The 15,691-nt window shown below is 40.8% G+C and overlaps 1 protein-coding gene across 1 annotated transcript in view; it reads right to left on the bottom strand.

The window, feature by feature from the left end:
* Window positions 1–15,691, bottom strand: part of slc23a4 (solute carrier family 23 member 4) — an 18,332-nt gene extending 2,641 nt beyond the window's left edge. Inside the window, exons 1-11 of the mRNA XM_061251898.1 lie at window positions 15,537–15,691; window positions 11,270–11,416; window positions 10,814–10,971; window positions 6,689–6,848; window positions 6,115–6,296; window positions 5,584–5,704; window positions 4,937–5,093; window positions 4,413–4,666; window positions 3,774–3,938; window positions 2,646–2,754; window positions 2,434–2,529 (exon numbers count right to left, since the gene is read on the bottom strand). Coding sequence (XP_061107882.1) covers window positions 2,434–2,529; window positions 2,646–2,754; window positions 3,774–3,938; window positions 4,413–4,666; window positions 4,937–5,093; window positions 5,584–5,704; window positions 6,115–6,296; window positions 6,689–6,848; window positions 10,814–10,971; window positions 11,270–11,416; window positions 15,537–15,584 — 1,597 coding nt within the window. The 5' untranslated portion in view covers window positions 15,585–15,691. The remainder of the gene's footprint in view (window positions 1–2,433; window positions 2,530–2,645; window positions 2,755–3,773; window positions 3,939–4,412; window positions 4,667–4,936; window positions 5,094–5,583; window positions 5,705–6,114; window positions 6,297–6,688; window positions 6,849–10,813; window positions 10,972–11,269; window positions 11,417–15,536) is intronic.

The following is a 15,691-nucleotide window of genomic DNA, read 5'->3' as shown; positions in this document are numbered from 1 at the left end:
AGACATTACAGGAAGGATAGTGAAAGAGAGAGCAAAGTAATTTGGTGGAAGACAGGCTTTAAAACGCAGTGCCTCATATTTGGAGAGATGATAAGTTAAAGTACTATACGCTGGCTTCTCCCTGACCCTTCACACAGACTAAGAATAACACAAAGATAACCAAAGAAAAGTAACTACCTCTTCCACATGTCTTAGAGAAAATGGCACCATTTTCATGAGGATAAATAAATAAATATAAATATTTGGCAGACGCTCTTATCCAGAGCAACGTACAGTTGATTAGTCTAGGAGACAATCCTCCCCTGGAGCAATGCAGGGTTAAGGGCCCAATGGCTGTGCAGAACTTATTGTGGCTACACCAGGATTAGAACCACTGACCTTGCGTGTCCCAGTCATTTACCGTAACTACTACGCTACAGGCGTGCTACAGTGCAAAAATGTTGGCACCCCTAGTCAAAAAGCCTTTTAGAATTAGTATCTTGGTGAACAGCAGCTAGCCTGACCTCTAAATGGTACAAAGTAACCTTACTCCTCCTTGGGCAACTATAATAGCTTGCAAACACTTTATGTAGCCAGCTAAGTGTCATAAAATTCTCTCTTTTGGAATTTTCCCCCATTCTTCCTGGCAGAACACCTCTAGCTCAGAAATATTCTTTGGCCTCCTTCAGCATGTATGGCATGTTTGAAATATCACCACTCATCTGTCTTTCTTGGAGGTACTTCATGGTTGATTTTGAGGTATTCTTGGGATCATTGTCTTGATAGAATACTCAACCACTCTTCAACTTTTATGTCTAGACTGACCTTTGAACATTAGCCTCGAGAATTGTTTTATATTTGGTGGAATCTATTCTTCCTTCACTTGCACAATATTTAATGTGCCCCCGGCTGCCACACAAGACCAAAGCATAATGGATTCACCTCCATGCTTAACAGTTGGCAAGGTGTTCTTCTCCACAAGGGCTTCACCCTTTTTTCTCCAAAAGATACTTCTGGTAGTGGCCAAAAAGTTCAATTTTGGTTTTGTCAGTCCAAAGCACATTGTTCCAAAATGCATCAGGCATTTCTTTTGCATACTTCAGACACTTAATTTTGTGTGGAGGTCATAGGAAAGGCTTCTTTCTGGGAAGTCTGGCATGTAGGTCTTTGTTGTTTAAAGTACATTGTAGTGTTGTCCTGTGAACAGCTAGACCTGCTCCTGCTACTCTTTTTTGCAGCTCTTTTGCAGTGATGTGCAGGTTCTTCTGAGCATTTCTCACCAGGGCTCGGGTCATTCTATCTGAAAATGTCTTCCAGACCTTGCCTTGACTTCAACTGTTTCTATCCTGTTTGAAAGTTTGAGAGTTTTTGTAGCCTTCTCCTTCTAGGTGGAAATTAACCATCTTCATTTTTACATCCTTAGACAACTGTTTAGAGGAACCCATGGTTGTTAACACCATACAGAACAGCCACTGCATTTGGATACTTACTTCAGTTGTACTTCAGTTGCAGTTACTTCAAAATAAAAAGTTCAGCCTTGGTATTATATTCACCTGACTCATTGAAGCCCTAACGTGTGAATCACCTAGGCTTGGGTTTCCAACTTTTGCACTAGGCCCTCTTCCTTTTTTATCATTTATAAACATCCATCCATCCATCCATCCATTATCTGAACCCGCTTATCCTGATCAGGGTCGCAGGGGGGCTGGAGCCTATCCCAGCATACATTGGGCGAAAGGCAGGAATACACCCTGGACAGGTCGCCAGTCCATCGCAGGGCACACACACCATTCACTCAGACACTCAGACCTATGGGCAATTTAGACTCTCCAATCAGCCTAACATGCATGTCTTTGGACTGTGGGAGGAAACTGGAGTACCCGGAGGAAACCCACGCAGACACGGGGAGAACATGCAAACTCCGCACAGAGAGGCCCCGGCCGACGGGGATTCGAACCCAGGACCTCCTTGCTGTGAGGCGGCAGTGCTACCCACTGCACCATCCATGCCGCCTCATTTATAAACAGTAAAAAAAAAATTAAAAAAATGCAATCTTGCTTTAGAATTAGCAAGTCTCATGTTTAACTCATGTAACATTTACAGTTCAGGTTTGCTTCTGTTCACCAAGATATTAACAGTAAAAGGCTTTTTTTTTGCTTACAACTGCACTTCATTACCTTTGTCATTTGCTTAAGATAATTTGGGAAACTATAACAGAATCACCTGACACAGAGATGGCAGCAAGAGACACATCACGTCAGAAAGAGCCCAGTCATTCTTATTGCACATCACCCATGGATCTCAAGCTAATCTATCATATTATTAAGGCATTGTCTTTCAACAGATAATAGGGACAGACAGTGGCACTACCAGGGCTACCTGGGTATGAGAGTATTTCCATGGTTTCCATGCCTATTTAATCATCTCCTGATATGTGTAACTGCTACAACTCACCTGGGATTGTGTTGTCAAGGATGAACCCAAAGAAACCGCCCACGAACATACTGGTGGTCAGAAGCACCAAAAGAACCTGGTCCAACTCAATGACACCTACACAGAGAAACGCACTCAGAGATGCAGATACTGTACATACATATATACTTCTTTATCACTGGCAATGTGTTGTCTTATTATCAAGTCATACACAGTACTCGTCCTAGTGCTACCTGTAGCAATGGCTGTGGGGTGCTTGATGATCCAGTTGGGTATGACCAGCCCAGAGAACATGGAAAACCCAAAAATGAAGATATTCCTCGAAGAGTTCATGTCTGAATACTGGAGAAAGGATATCATGAGGGAGGAGCAACCCCACGCCATGTGTATAATTTACCCGTCGCCCCCAGAACATGAAAGTATGATAACATACCCTGTCACACCAACTAATAAGAAAGGTAAAGCAATAAGAAAGTAACCTAGAAAAACACATTAAGGGAGCCCACTGCAGGCCCTTATAGCACAAGAGATGCCAATGCCCTGACACGGAATATAATTAGATATGCTATGGAACACAGTGAAGGGAGTCAGGCAGATGACTTTGGCTTGACTATTCAATTACAAAAGGGCTTATCTATAGTATAGTTACGCAAATGTGGTGAAATTAAATGTCAGTTACATACACTCTCCGGGCACTTTATTAGGAACATTTTTACTTTATTACACCTACTTATTCATGCATATATCTAATCAGCCAATTGTGTGGCAGCAGTGCAATGCATAGAAGCATGTAGATACGGGTCAGGAGCTTGAGTTAATGTTTACATCAACTATCATAATGAGGAAAAAATATGATCTAAGTGACTTTGTCTGTGGAATGATTGTTGGTGGCAGACAGGGTGGTTTGAGTATCTCAGAATCTGCTGATCTCCTGGGAATTTCATGTACACTAGTCTCTAGCGTTTGCGAAGAATGGTGCAAAAAAAAAATCCAGTGAGCAGCAGTTTCGCAGATAGAAACTCAGCAATGAGAGACATCTCTGAACACACAACACATCAGAACTCTAAGTGGATAGGTTACAGCAGCAGAAGTCTAAAAATAAATCTAATAAATACCTAATAAAGTGCTCAGTGAGTGTATATGAAGGGTGTGTGTGTGTGTGTGTGTGTGTGTGTGTGTGCTAGTGTTGTATAAATGGAGATACATGACCATATCTCATTTACAGATGAGAACATGACACAAGGTGAATGGCAGTTCAAACCAACTCTGGCAACAATAAAATTGCATTTCACTAGCAGCACTTAAAAAAGTTAAAAAGTTATTAAAACTGTAGCAACAATCAATGCTATGCACAGGCATACCTGCAGGTTTGACACTCCGGCAGCGGAAATGACTCCGAACATGACAAGCAGCATTCCTCCAATGACAGGTGTGGGTATGGTGGTAAAAATGGCCCCAATTTTCCCAAAGATTCCCATGATAACCATCAGGATGCCACTGGCCACAATCACCATGCGACTCCCCACCTGCACAGAGATGTCAAGATCACACTCCATCAATGGTTTCACAGTGAAATTAACAATGACACTGTCATTTTGTTCTTGCTCTTTCCTTACATGTACATATGGAGTAAAACCTCTTATCACAAAAACATAATCTTAGAAAATATTCATACTTTTTCAACCATGCTGTTCAACTGAATGCTAGCCTCATCTTGGAGTAGAATTAACGCTGCCCATGCAACATTAAACAACAGTAATGGTAATAAGTAGCCATTTTAATGGAGTCCATCCAAAGTACAAGGTCCATTAACATGAACACAGCATACAAGAAGAACATAAGTAAAATTATTATTTTGTGTCTCATGTATAGTACATACCCAATTTGATTGGGTTGTCCAGGCATGTTTTTGTCACATTTGATGAATCTCAGATGAAAATCACAGAAGTAATAACCTCAGCAGCTTTTCTGCCCAGCTGTTGCCCCACCCCCTGGCTCACCCGTGTGATTCCCAGCGCTCCCACATTCTCGCTGTAGGAAGTGGTGCCATTCCCAGTGCCCCAGGCTCCGGCCAGCAGGCAGCCGATCCCCTCCATCCCCACCCCGCGGTTTATGGCGTGCTTGGGCGGAGGAGGGGCCCCTGACAGCCTGGCGCAGGCGTGGTAGTCGCCCACGGACTCCACCATGGAGGACACCACCCCTGCCATGATCCCAACCACCCCTGCCAGGCTCACAGTTGGAATGCCCCACTGACCTTTGGATGGAAAGTAAGTAGATGACTTAAAATACTTTGTGCAATTATGTATGGCATGCAAAATAATTGGTTGCGTTATCTGTATATTTCCATATCTGTAATGATTGCAGTACAAATCATTGACAGTTAATAGCATGTTTATTTCAGTGACTTTATGAGAACCTCTTAGACTTATAGTACAGGAAGGACATCATAAAGGCTTTTTTATTCACTTGTGCTGTACAGTCAGTGACTGACTCTGTGGATCTCCCGCGCAGACGGCAGGAATACCTGGGTAAGGGAAGCGGAACCAGGGGGCCTGGCCCGTGACATCTCCCTTCACGTCTGTCCGGGCAAGATAGCCATACGTCCCTGGGTCAGACGGCAGGACATCATAGATGGTAAGAAGGTAGCAGATGAGCCAAGAGAGTGTTATGCCAAGAAGCACCTGCATGAAAGACACACACATGCACACACATACTGTATTCGGTATATGGTCATTTTCACATACACAAGTACACACACAGAAATAGTCACCCACCCATCCACATGCACACACATACTGAATACTGTATATGGTCATTTTCACATACACAAGTACACACATATAAATAATCACACAAATATATACACCCACCCATACATGCACACACACACAAGCATGCACACATTTACACGCATACATGCCCACATGTACAACAGCACCCAGTCTAGCAGAATACCATAAATTATATCAATATGGGAATAAAACACTGCACGTTTCTTTTGAAATCATTCCTGTAAAATATAGCTTTTTCTCGGACAGGTGAGATCAATGCATGCATGAGGTTCTTGTCAAGTTCCATTTAACGGTCTGTAGCATTACATTCCAGATGGTCATCTTCAGCACTTACAGAGTTGTGGTGTTAACAAAGCCATCTGTTTCCCACTCCACTTACAGGAAGAATCTGAAATATGTACATCCTGGAGGTGTGGAACTTCTTCTTCTGGTTGTAGGCGGGGAAGGGCACGGCGATGTGCCGCAGGTACTGGGAGAAGGCCACAATCAGCACCGTCGTCCTGGTTACAGGGAAACAGACGACACTGCTCTGAAGGCTTCTTCAGAGCCTCACATTTCCTCTATACATTGTTTTTGGACTTAAATGAACTGTCCTGGGTTCCCAGGGTCACTGGAAATCCACTGAAAAATGAGTTATGTACTGTATGTTATTACAGTATTACAGTGCATAGTTTTTGTTTTCATTAACAATTAAAATGTTTTTCTTTCCATTGGGCTAACTGAGATGTGTAGGTGTTGATTTAGAAACATGAAATGCTGTATTATTATTTTCCTTTTTCCCTCTCTGCTGGTGTTCTGGGCTGACATTCAACTAAAGACCAGAGTTATCGGATGAATTGCTCCCAGTAGAGCAAGTCCTGCCCTTTGATATATTTCCTCCCCCTCTGTGCCCACGTCTTGAAATTCTTACATGGCTGAGATGCCCCAGTGGTCTCCTGCTTTCATGCCGGCCGAGTCAAAGAGGGACAGGCCAATCAGGGAGATGGTGGGGGCGATAGTCAGGGGACCAATGAACCTCATGAACAGACCAATGAGGCCAGAGAAGCCCACCAGGACCTGTAAGCAAGATGCTACCATGATGGATCCCTGGAGCTGCACATCAAAAAATATATTATTATTATTAGTAGTAGTAGCAGTAGTAGTAGTAGTAGTAGTCACAGGAGTAATAGTATTTGTATCAGTATTATTATTATTATTATTATTAGTAGTAGTAGTAGTAGTAGTAGTAGTAGTAGTAGTAGTAGTAGTATTAGTAGTAGTAATAGTAGTAGTAGTAGTAGTAGTAGTAGTAGTAGTAGTAGTAGTAGTAGTAATAGTAGTAGTAGTGGTGATGGTATTAGTATTACTATTAGTAGAAGTATCAGTAGTAGTAATAGTATTAGTATTATTACTATTAGTTTTTTGTTTTGTTCTTGTTGTTGTTGTAGTATTCCGCTACTTCCATAGTGGACAGTGTGGCTTTATATGACATTATAGGCTCATACCTCTCTAATGCGGCTCTGCCACACCTCAATGAAAACGGGAGAAGAGGTGTTGACCAGTGTGGCATTCTCAGTCCAGGCTGGGCACTTCCACTCAGGCATAGACAGCATAGCCATGGAGGGGGCCAGGAACGTGAAGGTCCCCCCCTGAAGGATGGGTAACCTGTGGGGGTCAGAAACCCCAGCTATGAGCAATCCTCAAATGTACACTTGGAAACACTATTTCAAAAAGATGATTAATTTGATGAAAGAGCACACACATTGCACGATACAACATATCCCTGTCAAGGCCTTCCCCTGTAGCTCAACATACTACAGACCAGATAAGACATACATTATGTTAAAGGCGTGAATCATACTGTACACAAAAGCTCATATGATACCATTGCCATCATCAAGATTTCAACTGATTAAAGGCTCTTTTAATGAAGTTATGTATAATCTGAGCTGGGAAAATCAGAGTCTATATATTATGGATAAAAATGCTGTTATTAAGAACCAGCATGGATTCAGGTGTTTGCATTATTTGACTAAACCCTCAGTACTGTGATCCTGGATGGGTGCCAGCTGAACTCCCGGTTTTTTAGAGGGGGGCAAAAGCAGGTCAGCACTGAAACCAGTCTCTGAGTCTGAGGAATGTTGAATTAAAGTGAGCTGGATTCTGCTCTAATCAGATTGGAATTTCTACCTAATCCTATTATAGATCATACCGACCTTTAGTAAATCAGGACATAGCAGCACACCACTGTACTGCACAGCAGACTGTACTGTAACACCCCAGAGACTATGTTATTGCATCTGCATTACCATATCAGCAGGTTACAGCAGGTTATATTTATAGCACTCTAGGTGAGGTATGAAATTTTATTTTTCACCCTCTACAATCCTGTTGCGCTGTATGGACTACAAAAATAAGCATAAAGTATTGTGCTGTAATAACCATCATGATGATGATGATGATAATTAGGATGGTGATGATGATATTGTTGGCATATGTTACTTGCATCAAAGTCACCATTTGCCACACAATAGCACTGATATTTCTTTGTGTGTTTATACCCTTTTGCTGCCTATTTCCCCCCAATGTTCCATGTTGCTATGCAACGCAATAAGTCATATAAGTGGCTGCTTTGGTCCCTGTCACTAGGGGGCCCCCTAATTATTAAACACATTTTAAAAAGAGAAAAATAGTAGCATAAGCAAATTGGCCAGTCATTCCTTAAATACATAGTTCATTAAATGTGTGTGCATGCGTGTGTGTGTGTTTGTGTGTGTTCGTTTGTGTGTCTGCATTTGTGGGGGGTGGGGGGTGGATTTTAGTTGCTGTGTTCTGCATTGCTGCTTTAATCTGAAGCAGTAGGATGTCCAAGTGACTGCAGGGGTTTACTGTAGAGTGCCTGAGAGCTTTGCAGGGACAACATGAATAAGGAGTCCACATGGACTCACACAGCAATGCGCATCCAGCCCACTGGTCCTTGGTGTTTAGCTAATAATGATATGAATTGGTTTAGCAGGTTATGTGGATGTGTGCAGGCCCGGACCTGATAAACAGAGACGTGATGCAGATATAGACACAGTGCACAGACAGAAAGCACAGAGCTTATAACTCAGCGGATAGCTCAGATCTTCTACCCAATTCCAACCATGTGTCCCAGGCTTCTTCTTTTTTTTTTACCCCAAACTATTAAATACTCTGCCTGAGTTCATTTAGTTTGCTTTGCTTTTACAAATTCAATTCACTTTGAAAGACTTTTAAAATATTCACTCCTTTTTACTGACAGTGTTTGAAATTATACATGCATTCTCTATGCACTGTATCTTTGTTTCTGTTTGTTCTGAGATATACTTTTAAATGTAATGTAGTGTAATGTGTATTTTATTTTTTTATTGTGTTATTGTATTTGAATTGGACACTTGAAATTAAATAAAGTTTAGTTTACATCAGAAAGTTTATGGAACAACTCCTGTAAACAGTAGTGCAGGGTATTGTGTGCAGGGTATTGAAGTGTAAGCTGCAAATACTGATTGTCAAGTTCAAAGTGGCTAACATTAGCTTTGCTTGAGGCAATTGGGGGGGGGGGGGGGTTTGCAGCCATTGAACTTTGTAGTTGTAATGAACCTGTAACTTTATTATTTTTCATATTCATGCCTGGATCCTGTTTACTTTCATTGTTAATTGCACTCGTCTTCCCCTGGGATGTCACTTCCCTGGCTGTGTGATTCACAATTCGGGTCTTTTTATGGAATTCCCGTGATTCCTTCTCAGTCTTACTTTACTTGCTTCCCGCTTTCTCTCCATTCATGTTTGTATGTAGCACTAATCTAATAATCCCGACTAACATAGAATTTGAACAGTGCTAACTATATTAACACACTAATATGTTCATCTAACTAACAAACTAACATTCATTACTTTAGGGTATTCATAGTTTAATCACGTAACTAACATATTAACATTCTCCCTATTTCTGCAATGCTCTGTATCTCCACCTCCCTGTTCTATCTCTGATTGCCTGCCTTAATTCTGCGAAGTGTTCACACCTGTCCTCTAATGATTATTGCATTCCTTAAGTGCAATTGTCCACTCCCTAATCCGGAGCCGTTTGTATTACATGTATGTCTATGTGAATCCAGTCCCGCGTCTTCTTTCCCCCCTTGTTATTGAATGATTGCCCTTTCATGTGTCTCACCTAATGTCTATTTGTTAGATCACCCTCACCCTCCCATGCCCTGCCTAGTTTGTCTAATTCCTTTGTGTATTTAAACACCAGTCTGAATCTTCCGCTGTTATATTTGAGATTCTTGAGACACCCTTTGCCTGTTCCCTTCTGTTTTTGTCACCTGTGCTTTTTGGTTTTTTTGGTCTTCACTTTGTTTTCGACTCTCCTTGTGCCTACTCCTCTAAATTCTCTCTTTCTGATCTCCTGGATTTTGACCTTCGGACTGTTTTTGTGACTTCCCTTTTACTTCTCGATTTGGCATTGTGTTTATTTGATTACCTGGCTTTGACCCTTGGACTGAAATACTTTTTTGGAATAATGTAGTCATTTTGTGAGCATAACAGTAGTGGCGTTTCATGCAACTTTTCATGCAAACGTATCCGAGCTAATTCTAGAATGCAGCTAGTTGGTTTATATGGCCTTTTTTCTATCAAATCCTAGCATTTTGCAAGGTCTAACAATATTTTGTGTGTGGTAGGAGCTGTTAAATAGATGGTGTTTACATGATCTAGCACTCCCTTGTTCCTATTGGGATCATCTAATGGCATTATTCATTATGAGGAATATCACTACTTCTGGTCGTGCCCAGATTTGGAATCGATGCAGCCGCATCTTAGACACTTGGATCGGTGCAGCCTGCTGAATCTTGACACCCCTAAATAAGCTACATGAACTGTGAAACCCTGGAACCTAAATGACTGCAGACTTTAACATTTTTTAAGAATAAGTAATGCTATTTCCCAATCATAAGTACCTTCCAGGTACGAAGATAACAGCCTGCCACAGTCCTGGCCTCTCTTGTGAAATAATACATTCCTGCATGGTCTACACCCTCAAATGTTATTCATTAGTGTATCTGTTGCCAGGGCAATATACAATAAAATATTGGTCAGCCCTGCTGTGCAGCAAAAATATATTTTATAGGATAAACTGTATAATACTATGTGGTGGAGCTGGAAGTAATAGCCACCCCTACTATAGTGGTACTAATAACTGGCACATGGGAGTCCATCAAGCCCTTACAAGCAAGGCCATGGGGTTTTATTTTTAAAACTAGGCTAATGGTATTAGCCAGTCTCCCGGCTCTTTCAGCTTGCTCTCATGTAGTAACAGGCCATATACAGTAGCTGGCACTTACGACCTCACACGCAATGAAGTATGAACAGTCCAGCTATAGAACTGGTGTCACAGCTGGACATTTTCCAGGTCTTGCCAGCACTTCAAACTACTTTCCTCCTCAGGATGAACCTTCCCTTAATTGTACATTAATTAATGAACTAATGTTCATTAATGTTAACTAATGTGTAAGTGTATTAAAGGTCTATCAAATCAGATCATCCACACATATATTGGATGCAAAGGAATGTTAAAGGTGTCCCTTCAAACACCAAACCACCCATAGACCTACCTGATCCCAAAGGTGACTTGTAGCAGGGTGCACATCCCTGAGACAAAGAAGATGGTGCTGATCAGATTACTCTGGGTCAGGCCATCGTGTTGTAGACACAACCCCTGGGACAGGATGAGGGGGATAGCAAGTATCCCTCCAAATGCTGTCAGGCAGTGCTGAGGAGCAGGAGAAAGAGGAATAGTGGGAGAAGAATTAGAAGAAGGACAGGTGAGCAGGTAAAATTGGTGTCCTCTCTGGTCCCTTAGTTCACACCAATTGACTACTTTGTTATCATAAACAAGTCGGCCTGACACTTTTCCATGAAATAAATGAGTGCAAATGTGTCCATGTGTTGAAGAAATAAAATCAGCAGTCAGAGCTTTCCTGTACTCTGTGTAAACCATGCACGTAGATGTTGGCTGAGGTTTTGAATGTTGAGAGAGGGGCAGAGTGCAGTGGAAGGAGGGAACTGACCTGAATGCCTAAGATAATGCATAGGTACCAGGGGGGAACATCCGTCACACAATAGACCAGTTTCGTCCTGCGCTCTGTCTCCGATTGCTTCGGCTCTTCTGTAGCTTTCTCATCAGGCAGTTCACAGAAATGTTCCACACCATCAATCTGCAAGGTGGGCAGTATATTCAACCAGACATACACCTTGATCATTGATCATTCTTTATCGATTGGAAAAAGGTTATGACATAACCTTAGATTAGGCAGCCTAATCTAAATTATATGTGATACTGTAATGAAAGCAATATACACTCCGTGAGCACTTTATTAGACCTGTACACCAGCTTGTTAATGCAAATGTTTAATCAGCCGATCATGTGGCAGCAACTGAATGCAGAAAAGCATGCAGACATGGTCAAGAGGATCAGCTGTTTTTCTGATCAAATGTCAGAATGGGGAGGAAATATTATCTAAGTGACATTGACGGTGGAATTGTTGTGCCAAACAGGGTGGTTTGAATATCTTGGAAACTTGCAGAGAATGATGCGAAAAACAAAAAAAACATCCAGTGAGCAGCAGTTCTACGGCCAGAAATGCACAAGGGCCAGTCTGGTCAAAGTAATATAACAAATAACCATCTCTGAATACCCAATGCTTCAGAAGACTTACAGTTTTTTACAATCGTTTTCACTCTTGTCTCAATACCATGTCCACTTTTTCAAAACACTTAACACATTCACCATATCATTAGACTATGTGAACTAAACTGTGGATATTTTTGCATTGCTTTCATACTAAAGGCATTCAATCACCACTTCTTCCAAAATTCATGAATACCTCTCTCAGTCAGTGTTCACTACCAGCAAATGTTTGTACAAATACAGCAAATTTTGCAGACATTTAGATACTCTGTTCAAAACAGTTAACTTTCAGTTCAAAACCCAATACAATTCTGATCATTGTGGAAGGAAATATGCTGCATTTTGGCAGAAAAATGAAACTATATGCTTGAAATACGTAAGACAGATCATTCTGATTTGAGCAGAAAGTTTATTCAGTTTATTCATTTTTTTTGTTTGCAGCCTTGTTACCATCTATACAAAAGTGATCATACTTGCATTGAAATGTGCATGTATATAGGGTAAATATAGATGTAGTTGTCACTGAAGAGATTTTTCCACTATTACTGCTGTATATGTACTGTTGAAACACCTGGCTGTCATTTCAGTGAACAACCTATCCAGGTGTTTGTTATTTGTGCCCCGTTACCACATATACAAAAGGGGCCACCTTTGGATTGGCATTTGCATTCTTTAGCCTTGGTGGGGAAAATGGATGCAGCCAGAGGTAGAGGAAGAAGACATCGTGGAAGAGCAAGAACAGGTGTGTCTGGTGAAATCAGAGCCACAGTCATTGATCATGTGGTAAATCATGGTCTGTCCCTGAGGGAATCAGGTTGAGGGTTCAACCAAACTTGTCTAGATCCACAGTCGCTTCAATAGTGAGGATTTTCAGGCAAACCAACAAGTACTATACAGTATTTACAGCATTCTGACTGAAGGAGTTCAATTGATGTGTATATTACAGCAGTACTGTGATTTGAGAAGTCTCCAGAAAAAGCAGATGTATCAGTGCATATTTGTCTTTGACTCACTACAGGACCCAGCGGTTACCTCACACAGTCACACAGGGGGAAGGGGAAGAATGTTTACACCTCAACAGGAGGATACAATAGTTGGGATGGTCATTGTCAACAACAGCATCAGGCTAAGCGAAATACGCAACAACATAATCGCAGACAAGAACATATTTCCAAACATTGACAGTGTAAGCACTACAACCATTTCAAGAGTGTTACAGAAACATCAGATCAGGATGAAACAGTTGTACACTGTCCCCTTTGACAGAAACTCTGAGGGTGTCAAGAAACTCAGGTACCAATATGAAGTTTATGAAGGTATATGTGAAGGTTTAGGACCACCACCCACATGAACAGATGCCACTTCTAGATGCAATGGCTGCTGGGTGTATGACATAACAGTGGAACACATCCAGGGCTGGATAAGGCACGCAAAAAGATGTTTTCCTCGGTGTATAGCAAGAGATAACATTCGGAGTGATGTTGATGAAAATCTATAGCCAACTGCAGAGGACAGGATGGATGGGCCAGGCCAACAGTAGACTTCTGATAGTGATAGGCAGACAATATATGTGCAAATTACTGTATATAGTGAAAATATTGCTTTTTGGTATGTATTTGTTATTGATTGTAATGTACTTTGAGTAATTGATTGTATTGTATTTTTCTTTTCTGAATTACAGTATATTGCACTGTGAGAACAAATGTCAAAATACTGTAAACCCTTTGAAGAATACTGTTGCTTTTGTGATTTGTTTCTTTATCATATATTGTTTTACATTACACAGTAAAAATTGTTATTCTGGGTTTCCAATATAGTAAAACATTCATTCATTTACAGTTTACTGTAAATTTACCACACTCAGTCATGACATCTATTGTGAGAGGCAAACCAACAGATTCGAAGTTTCTTTAGCTGCTTGGCTTGAAATATTTGTGAATGCAAAAATAGAGGAAAGGGAAACACATAATATATGTATTTAGCAATGCTCCAAGTTGTTTGTGTTTTGTAGTTCATTGAACATTGAGTGAAAAAGTAGTCTTATGGGAGAAAGCATGTGCTATAGTTATGGCAGCATGAGTCACTTTTGGGTGAAATATTAAGTGTTTTGGTGGTTGAAGTGCCTTTTGCACCAAAGGTTAACTGATTTGCTCAGGTGTGTGTTTCAAAAGCACACTGTGTGAAAAGTTTTGAAAAAGTGGACATGGTATTGAGACAAGTGTGAAAACGATTGTAAAAAACTGTAATAAGTTAAGAAAGTAAGTCTAATAAATACCTAATAAAGTGCTCACTATATAAGACAATTAGCATTACCTGCACGTATGATGTAATTCTAATCTATGGCAGGCCAGTTTCTCAAACTCCAGTGTGCAGGTACCTTTTGTGACATTATGCATTAGTTGCAGTTATTTCCTGTTCTGGAAAATGTACCTTGCAAACCAAAATGCAATGTGGCCTTATAAACTTTCTCAAAATAGATGTGACTCTTTGCTTATTTGTAAACAGTGCAAGCAGGAGCTAGAGGACAGCTCTCAGACAAAACTCACGAGGGTAAACACTGATTTCCTCTCAATCAGCTTAATCCAATCTGAGGCTGAAGCAGTGACTTCATTTACTCCTATCATGTGATTGGAGCCACATCTGTCCTTGTCCAAACAATGGGCACAGAAGCAACTCCAGCCAGACCCTGTTTAATATGCTTACAACAAGTCATGGACACCACCTCTTTATTTCTGGGTCAATATATCCATCAAACCACTACTGCACCCTCTGTTGACCTTTTTAAAGCACTCTTTCATCAGTAGAGCATATGGCTGTTTGTATAGAGGTAGCTGGGGAAATAAAGGCATATAGCAACTGTTTAGAATCAGCTCCCATGTACAAGAATTATTAACCCTCTAGTTTAGCTACTGATTATGTAAAAATTGATATTTAACCACATTTAGTCTGGTTCACTTTCGAATTTCAGGGTAATTTACTCAAGCCATATAAAACCAAATTTAAAGAATTTTTTTAACTGGAGCCATTAGTGTCTTTCTGAGTTGAAATGTCTCAGAAGATTACTTTAATGTAAGCTCAGTGAACTCAACTGTCATGGTCAGTCAATGGATTTCAAAATGTCTGTCCCTTATCAGTTTTCTAACACAGACATGGGGGTGATGAAATACATATTTATGATTCTGAGACTTCAAGGCTCACCAGGACAATCAGTTAATCTAGATGTGTCTTACTTCATTTTAAGAGCAGCTATAAACTAGCAATAATGAAAAAGATTACATGGTGTAAAATAACTTGACAGAGGGAAACTAATTTCAGCCTTTACACAATATATTCCAGTTCTTATTATTGAAATTCAATTTTTGAAACATTAATAAAATCCAACAAAACAGGTATTAAATTGTCATTCCAATGCAAATTATTGCTCAAATGATTCTCCCAGAGCTTAATATCAACAATATGTACCAGCATTCAAAGAAACCTATTTTCAGAGAAACAAGCCAGCATAAGCAACTGAAATCACCCCATGACTAAAGCGTCCTGATCCCTAACAAGAGCCTTTGAAAGCTGTCCCCTTTATTCACAGCCCCACAGGAAGAGAGAGCCAGCTTATCATAGCAATAACGGCAGTAGCTCCCTGCAATACTCACAGAAAATGCGTAGTTGTCCAGACCATTACTTTCCTTCTCTGGAGCCATGAGTCAAGTGTGAACGCTCAGGTGTAGCCAGGAGACTTCAGCTGGCGTTGGGAGAGAGACCAGCTGGGAGAGAGGAGGGAAGACAAAGAGGGAGAGGGGAAGAGAGT

This window comes from Conger conger, chromosome 8 (genome assembly GCF_963514075.1).
Source record: "Conger conger chromosome 8, fConCon1.1, whole genome shotgun sequence".
In the NCBI taxonomy this organism is placed as follows: domain Eukaryota; kingdom Metazoa; phylum Chordata; class Actinopteri; order Anguilliformes; family Congridae; genus Conger; species Conger conger.
This window is presented reverse-complemented; position numbering and strand designations above follow the sequence as displayed.